The sequence below is a fragment of the Kogia breviceps genome, chromosome 15 (genome assembly GCF_026419965.1).
Source record: "Kogia breviceps isolate mKogBre1 chromosome 15, mKogBre1 haplotype 1, whole genome shotgun sequence".
NCBI lineage: Eukaryota > Metazoa > Chordata > Mammalia > Artiodactyla > Physeteridae > Kogia > Kogia breviceps.
The window spans coordinates 64,490,376-64,499,016 of record NC_081324.1 but is presented as its reverse complement, the minus strand read 5'-3'; the positions used below and the strand labels follow the sequence as shown (position 1 = coordinate 64,499,016).

The window sequence follows — 8,641 nt, the reverse complement described above, 5'->3', positions numbered from 1 at the left end:
TTTGCAAACTTAAATTGCTCCCTGTGCCTCTCGGATGGCATGTTCGGCTGCGGTGGGCTTCCTGGCTGGGGTAGCCACCTCCCCACCCAGCCCCACCGCATCGCCCGACTTGACCCAAATGAGACTTGTCTGAAGCCCAAGGGTGGGCCTGGGCGGCGGGACCCGGTCTTGGAGCCCCTGGAGGCTTGTGGATCTGTGCGAGGCACGGGGAAGGGGGCATCGCTTGGGTCCCTGCGTGACTGTGGATAAGCATTCATTAAATGCTTCCGCAGGGCTGATGACCCGGAAGGATGTACACCGCCCGCCTGGCCCTCATAGAGCTGCAGTGTGTGTTGGAGAGGGTGGTGCTTAGGCTACTGTGCATCTGGGCCCCCTCCTCTTTTATTATCTCAGTCCAGTGGCTGAGAGCAAATGTTTTGGAGGCAGGCAGAGCTGGTTTTGAATCTTTAGCAACCTCGGTTGCCTCCTCTGCAAAATTAAGATGACAATTGAATGTGCTATGCTTCATAGGGTTGTTGCCAGGAGCAAATGAGATGCTCTGTAAATCGTTGGCCCAGTGCCTGGCACTTAGTTTTCAATAAATGAGAGCTCGGCTGCTGCTGTGGTTTTAATTTTTGGTCTTGTACTGCATTCTGCCTGCAGCCCTCTCACCTACTCCCACAGCTTTGGCCTTGATTCCCCAAGGATTCTTACATGCTGTGTACTGTGTCTGCTCTTAATTAACACTCCTCACTTTTGTATGTGTGGTGGTAGGGAAGTAACAGAGGCAGAAGTGGGCTCTTACAGCCCAGAGGGGCCAGGGGTGGACCAGAGGAGTGCTCCTTAGATTTGCAGTGTGCCCCACACTTTGATGCCCCACCTACACCCCCTTGGCACTCACCTCTACCGAAAGGATGTTCCCTGCTGGCACCTGCGGCTCTGCCTGAGGGCTTCATTCTGGCTGTAGAATACAGGGTAAGTGGGAAGTGCTGCAGAGTAATCCTCCCACCTGCCCAGCAGCCCTCAGCCAATGAGAGAAGATATGCTGGTTGGATAAGTACCCCCACTTTCTTGCCCCTTGGTTGGGACAACTTTGATGCATGTTCTACATGGGGGCCCAGCGCTCCCCGGTGGGATGAAGCCCTAGTTGCCCACAGGGGTGACTTGCTCAGTAATGCAACCTTCACTAGCTGCCTTGCCTGCTCCTCTGAGCCCCACTCCTCTGCCCCAGTGTTTTCTGGGATCACTTCCCAACCATCTGCTTGCACTCCTGTCTCAGGTCAGGTGAGTGATGGGAGAGAAGTGGAGACTTGTAGAAGATGCTCAAGAGGTTTGAGCAGAGCAGGACCTCATGGGAGAGGGGGCAGGGGCGTAAAGGGCCTAATTATGACCCTCCTCCCCTCAGGTCTCACAATTGGCTAAAGGTTTTCTCCCACCCCCTAAGGTCAATTGATTTCTCAGAAGTAAGGTGCTCTGCTCACCCTCCTCCAAGACCCTTCCAACCAGATGCCACCCCCAGCCTCTCCTTCGGCTCTTTTATTCTCCTGCAGGAAAGTGGCAGCTCCCAAGCCTCTCTGACTGTAATCTCCACCATAACCTCTAGAGGTCACCCACGCACCAGCAAAATAGCTATTACCTTCCTTTATCAGGGCCCGCCTATTTATTTCTCCTTTCTTTAAATTGCAATGCTTTGCTGGCTCAAATTCTGCCTCTTCTTCCAGGAAGCCTTCTTCTCAGATGTCTGCAGCTGGCAGTTCTCTGTGGTTATCTTCCCTTGCAATATCTTTTGAAATTTTGTTAGGGCCTCCGGAACTTTGGAAGGGTATAGTGGGGCCTGAGATGCCACACGTCTGGGCCGGCTAGGTGTGTGGGGTGCCATCTGCACCGAGAGGGATCCTGCGATGCGAATTTCCAGCAGATGAGCAGAGTCCTGACCCAGTGCTTGGTCAAAGGCAAGTGTCCAGACTGTCGCAATTGCCAGTGGAGAGGTGCCAGGAGGAGGGGGCGCACCTCAAGGGGTGAGGGGCTGGAGAGCTTGTGCCCATCCCAGCTAGTAGGAGTGGGGCTCCTGCTACCTCGCTGAGGCCCCAGCCCTCATCAGGAAGGTTCATGAAGCTCAGGGGCTGGGGAACTGGGGTCACTGTGGCCATTGGACCATCTGAGGGTGGAGAGGGAGCTGTGATGACCCTGGGCAGTGTTGGGAGTGCACGGAAGAGCATCAGAGAGGTTTGGACGGGTTCAGCTGCCAGCTGTGGGACAGAGGATTTGCACTGAGGAAGAGATGCTGAACTGGGCCAGCTGGCAGCTCCTGGTCACCCCCAGGCTCACAGCAAAATGCAACCACAGGCCAATATTCTTTAATCATAAAGGCACTTGAGAACCCCTACAAACTCAAAGTCTCCCCCAAGAGTGGCCCTGCAGATGACCCACCCTGCTGCCCTCCACCCGCAGGTCCACGGCACTCAGAGTTCATCATGGCCTGCAGAGGCCTCCACACTGGGCTTGATGAAGATGCCTTCCATGGCCTTCCACCTATTGTGGGTGTTGGCACTGGGCATGCCGTGCACCTCGAGCTGCCCACGGATGGGGCTCCCATACTGCTCGCCAGTGACCGACAGGAACACGGAAGTGCCCACGTGCTGGAATCGCACGGCGGCCTCCCGCTCCCAGTGCTGCCCTGAGCAGCGCACCGTCCACAGGTCCAGGTCATCACCCTCGCCGTCCTCCCCAAAGGCGCTCACCTCCTGTGGGGGTGGGGGTGGTGTGGGAGGACAGTGGTCACTCATGACAAAGGGCACACTGAGTCCCCCATGGGCACTTGCCTGGCAGCTGCACTAACACCCAGGTCCTTCCCTGCACCTCTCTGAGCCTCAGCTTCCACAGCTGCAAACTGGGACACCACCACCCGCACCCCCAGCATCCAGAAGGGCCCCCCAAACACCATCTCTTCAAACACACACCCCATCTCATCTGCCTGTACGGTGACCAGTGGCCCCCACAGAACCAAGATATCCCCCTCCTTCCTCCTCTGGGTTTCTCCTGTCCTAACCCCTCTGACCCTCACTCAGCATCAAGTCCACCCTTCAGGCTGACAGCCAAGGTTCTATTATCTCATCCTTTCCTTCTGATAACCTCCCCAAAGCACCCTCTGTTCCAGTACCACCTCCCAGCCAGTTCCAATGAACTCCGCTCACAGGCTCTTCCCCAGGCCTGGAAAGACTCCCTTCTCCTCTCTGCGGTCTGGCGGACTCCTACTCTTCCTTCCAGGCCCAGCCCCAGTTCCTCCTCCCCGCGGGGTTCCCATTCCCCACCCCAACAGCCATGCGGATCCCCCTCCTGTGTCCAAATCGCCCCCAGGAGTGGAGCTATCCAGACGGACAGCTCTTCCTGTCTGTGTCCCCGCTGGGCTGAGGGCTTCAGGGGGCAGGACCCTGGCGTAGTCACCTCTGTATCCCCAGAGGGGGCGCTCGGCAAACACTTCTGACTTGTAATTCCCGTTTCACCCAGGAAGCTGGGTCTCCGAGCAGATGCCGGGCCCCTCGCACACACGCCAGGGGCTCACCTGATTGTGGGACAGCGGCGACGGGAAGTGGTGCGTGTGCAGGTTCTTGCCGGTGAGCACGTGCGTCAGCCGCACAGCCTGCCCGCAGCGCACCGGGGACCCGCGCGGACACCCGCCCTCCGAGCCGCCGCGGATCCGCCAGTAGCTGTTGGCGTCGTCAGACGCCTCCACGCCGGTCACCGACTGCTGGCCGCTGCCTGGTGGGCGACATCCCACCCCCGGGGTCGCGGTCAACGCGGGAACTCCGACCCTCGACCCGGACACCATCAGCTTTCCCGGACAACCTCAACCCTGGGATCCAACGGCTCCCCCAGCCCCCGACCGCCTCCGGCCGGACTCCAAGTCCCTTGGCCCGCAGCTCCGAACGGCATCCCGAAGACCCCCTCGAACCGCCGGCCTGTGCCCCTCGGCCCCCAACCACTTCAGCCCCTGATGACCCCCAGCCCCCTGGACCGCAGGACCCCGCCGTCAGACCCCAGCCCCGGCCCGCGCACCGGATCCGTATTTGATGTCGTGCGAGTGCAACCGCACCCGGTGCTGCGTGTTGAGCAGCTTCAGCACCGACCCGCAGGTCACGAGACCCGCGCCGGTCTTGACGGCACAGTTGCCCGGGACCGAGATCACCAGCAGCAACCCCAGCAGCGCCGGGCCGGCAGCTCGGCCGCTGCCCGAGCTCCACATCGCCCCGGCCGGGCTCCGGCAACTCGGGCCCAGGTCTCTTCCGTCTCCGCCGCCGGCCAATCCGGCTCTGACAGGGCCCGCCATGGCAGCCAATCGCCAGCCCGCACGGCGCTCCGCCTGCACTTCCATTGGGTCCGCTTGGAAAGGACACGCCCACAGCTTTCCAGAGAGGCGGCTGGGAGGGGACTGGAGACACGAGGAGAGTTTTGATTGGTCCACGCTTCCGAGGACTCACTAATGAGGAGCAAGGGAAGGCCGGGGCAGCGTCGAGCGAAGGGAGTGCGGACAGGGGCGAGGGCGACCCTCCAGCGCCCGCCAGGTCCCGGGACACTCGGTTCGCCAGTTCACGAAGCCCCTTGATCCTCGACCCCCGAGCCCTCAATCATGGTCTCTCCCTCGGACTCTGGGCCCGCAGCCTCAGGGTCTTGAGGTTGCTCGACCACTAGATTATGTGGTCACAAGTGGACGCATCGCAGTTACTCAGTCACCTGGTCCTTCAGTCCCTGGACCCCGGGATTAACTAATCCCCCAGTCCCTCGGTCATTGCCCACTCTCTGACATTGAGTCACTTCAGTCCCTGGACCCGGGGATTTCTGAATTCCCTGAGCCACTTATTGACCCCTTCCAGGGCTTCTCATGGTCCCTAGGCCACTGGCCAGCAGAGGGCAGCAGGGAGCTGTGATGTAGAGGGTAGTGGCAGGTGGTCACCAGAAAGCCCCCGAACTGTCTTGGGAACCTAGAGCCCTGGGAGACCAAGCGACTGGGAACCAAGCCTAGGTGACGGTGTGTCCCAGGCTTGGGACTCACTGCCTTCTCAGAGGGCTGTCAGCTCAGTCGGTATAAGGGGGGAAACTTAAACCACTATTTATTTATTCATTCGTGGAACATTCTTACATTGAATTCACTCCAGGCCCGTCAATTCAGCCCAGCCCAGGAACCGGCTCTGGGATATGTTACTCAATAGGCTGACCACCCGTGCACTTGGTGCACCAGTAAAGCAGGGAGAAAAATTCGTGTTTAATTAAATCATCCAGAATTTTGCATTCAGAAAATCCAGCGTAGCACCATTTTAATTACAGCAGTGGGTTATTTTTTGGTTTTCATGTCTCCCTACCCCCACCCCTGGGGCCATGGGGCTTGTGGGATCTTAGTTCCCAGACCAGGGATAGAACTCAGGCCCCCTGAAGTGGAAGCACAGAGTCTTAACCACTAGACAGTCAGGGAAGTCCTGGTTTTCATGTTTAACATTGTCTTTATTTTGAATTCTACATGGGTCAAGGTGTCTTGATCTTTTCAGTGCTTAGAGTATCTAATATGCTTACGGTAACTTCGCTGGTGGCGCAGTGGTTAAGAATCTGCCTGCCAGCGCAGGGGACACGGGTTCAAGCCCTGGTCTGGGAAGATCCCACATGCTGAGGAGAAACTAAGTAAGTCCAGTGCACCACAACTGCTGAGCCTGCACTCTAGAGCCCACGAGCCACAATTACTGAGCCCACGTGCCACAACTACTGAAGACCGTGCACCTAGAGCCCATGCTCTGCAACAAGAGAAGCCACCGCAATGAGAAGCCCGCGCACCGCAACGAAGAGTAGCCCCCTCTCGACGCAACTAGAGAAAGCCCACGTGCAGCAATGAAGACCTAATGCAGCCAAAAATAAATAAATAAATGTGTGTCTTTTAAAAAAATGCTTACAGTCTGCCCTGGATTTGGTAGACCCTGCCCTTGAGGGGCCGCTGACCCAGGGCAGGAGGGCTAGAGTACAATCTGGGTGTGTCTTCTCGAACACACCAACTAGCATCTCGAAACCAATATACCCCAAGCAGAAGTCCCCGGTCTCCCTCACACTGCTCCTCCCCCAGGCTTCCAAGTCTCAGGAACGGCACCTCCATTTACAAGTTGTTCAAGCCCCAAACCTGGGATTCATCTTGATCTCTCTTTACCACACTCCTCACATCTACCCCAGCATGTCTTGATGGCTCGGAGTCCAAAACAGATTGGAAGGCATCTCTCCAGCGTCCCCCATCACCACCCTAATCCAAGCCACTCCATCTCCCCTTCAGATATCTAACACCCCTCCTAGAAGATTTCCCTGGTACTCGGGCCCCTTCAAGACATTCTCCACTCAGGAAAGTGATTTCTGTCTTAAAAAGCATAAATCAAGGCACTTCCCTGACGGTCCAGTGGTTAAGACTTTGCCTTCAATGCAGGGGGTGCAGGTTTGATCCCTGGTCAGGGAGCTAAGATCCCACATGCCTTGGGTCCAAAACATAAAACAGAAGCGATATTGTAACAAATTCAATAAAAACTTTTTAAAAAAAGTATAAATCGGATCATGCCAGGTGCCTGCTGAAAGCTGCCAACAGCTTCCCACTGCACTGGGAGCAGACAATGGTAAGGACACAGCGAGTAATCTCCCTGACAGGCAAAGAACAGGTTCCAAGAGCAGCAGAGACCCCAGGGCTGGAGTCGGGAAGCCAACACGGCTCTCCCTGAGTCTCTGGAGCCTCATGGCTTCTCCTAGATGTTCCTTTTTCCTGCTCACCTCATGGACAGATGCTCGGGGCCCTCCACCTGGATACCACAGTTTGTCTCCAGGTTCAGATTCTCAAGAGGGGATGTGATTGACTCAACTCAGTTCCAGATACTGATGAGGTGCAGTCAGCCAAGGAGGATGGAGAAGTGTTAAGTCTCCAAATACATCTTCTAACAATGCCTCCCATCTCTGTGAGCACAACCGGCTCCTCTCCCAAGTCGTGGAGTCCCTTCCCCCTCCACTTGGATCTGGGCATGCATTGTAATTGGCTTTGACCACAAGAATGCCACAGAAGTGCTGTTTCGGGACTTCCGAGCACAGCTGCCAGAGCACTCACTGGTTCTTGCTTCCTCCCTCTAGGAAGTCAGCCCCTGCCCAGACAGACCCTTGAATGGCCAGGGGCAATGCGGGGAGAGAGATGATGGAAGGGGAGGGGCCACAAGGGATGTCCTAGCCTCAACCCAGCCCCCAGCCAAAAGCAGCACTCCCACCCCAGCCGCTCTGGCTACACCACTGTCAGCTGAGCCTGTAGAACCCCCTCAGAATCATTACAAATGATGATTTTGTTTGAAGCCACTTAAATCTTAGTTTGTTACATGGCAACAGATGCCTGAAACAGGACCTAAGGGGAGCTTTCTCTAGCATCATGTGCCAGTGGTGCCCAAAGGGGCTGCTTCCACCCCAGGGCCTAGATGTGTGCCTCTGAGGCTGGGGTGGGGACATACACTCTTCTCCCTTGAGGACTGGGCAGCAGAACCTGGAAGCCAGCGGGTATTGGATGCACCAATAGGGCCAATAAACTGTGGCCAAGTGATATGGCAGTAATGTATAAAGCGGCTGTTGTGGCCCCACATGGTGGCGGTGGTGGCAGTGGTGGCCTCGGGGGATAGGCATTATCACCAAGCGTGTGCTCTGAAGGATCCTTGTCACAAAAGCTCTGTGGAAAAATGGGTCCCTGACTCCCCACCTAGGACCCTGGCCCCTCTGCCAGTCAGAGGAGCAGATCCTCCTCCCCGAATCGCGGGGTCCTCCCTGCCTGGTTCCAGAGGAAGCTCTATAGTTGCTGTATCCTCACCTGTGGGCCACTGAGCACGCTCAGGCCGGGCCGAGCAGGTCTGGCCTCCACGCACCTGGCGGGCTCCAGGGAAGGCATGAGAGATCCACCAGCCTCCCCGAAATGGCAGCCTGCTCAGCAAGGCTGAGCATCTTCTTTCTGCCATAGGGGTAGGGTGGGGGTGGGGGTGGAGCTGCTCCCTGGGTGAAGATGCCTGAAGGGGAACAAACAGTCTGCCCGAGGAAGACAGAGGGGAGGAGCTGGGGGCACTGGATGGCCAGAAGCTCCAGGAGAACCTTGGACGTGAGATCCTCTGACCACAGCACCAGCTGAACCCACAGACCCTTCAAGAAAGACAGCTGCCTTGCCCAGGGCCTCTTGAGGAAGGGATAGTCACACAGCCAGCTGGGTCAGCCAATCCATGGCTTGACCTACCAGCAGCCCCTGCGTGACCTCAGGAGCACGAGCTGAGAAATACAAATTAGGAAGACAGGTAGCAATGGGAGCGTCCGGAGAGGGTGGATACGCTCTGGCAGAGGAGGAGCCCTAGGGAAGTGGGAGTGTGATGCACAGGGGCCATGGGGGTGGGCACCATGAGTCCTAAGAGGCTTGAAGAGGCAGGAAGGTGCAGACTGGAGTGCAGAAGAGCCAGCAGCAGAGCCCAGGACGTCACGTGGCTCAGGGCACCGGCAGCTGCCGTGGAGGCCTGGCCCAGCTCTCCAGAGATGCTCCTCGGGGGCAGGTGGTCAGAAGGATGGCTGATTTCTCTGACAGGAAAACCGTGTTCCATCAACACAAGCTTTATTTCTCCCGTTGGTTCCCCTGAGAGGC

At 57.3% G+C, this 8,641-nt stretch overlaps 1 protein-coding gene across 1 annotated transcript; it reads right to left on the bottom strand.

Annotated features, from left to right (window-relative positions):
- Nucleotides 1-2,320: 2,320 nt before the first annotated feature.
- On the bottom strand, nt 2,321-4,266 carry SDF2L1 (stromal cell derived factor 2 like 1). The gene is made up of 3 exons (XM_059041214.2): nt 4,036-4,266; nt 3,542-3,738; nt 2,321-2,723 (listed from the first exon to the last, which is right to left on the bottom strand). The coding sequence occupies exons 1-3, from the start codon at nt 4,220-4,222 to the stop codon at nt 2,442-2,444; spliced, it is 666 nt and encodes a 221-aa protein (XP_058897197.1). The 5' UTR covers nt 4,223-4,266; the 3' UTR covers nt 2,321-2,441.
- Between the last annotated feature and the right edge of the window lie 4,375 nt (nt 4,267-8,641).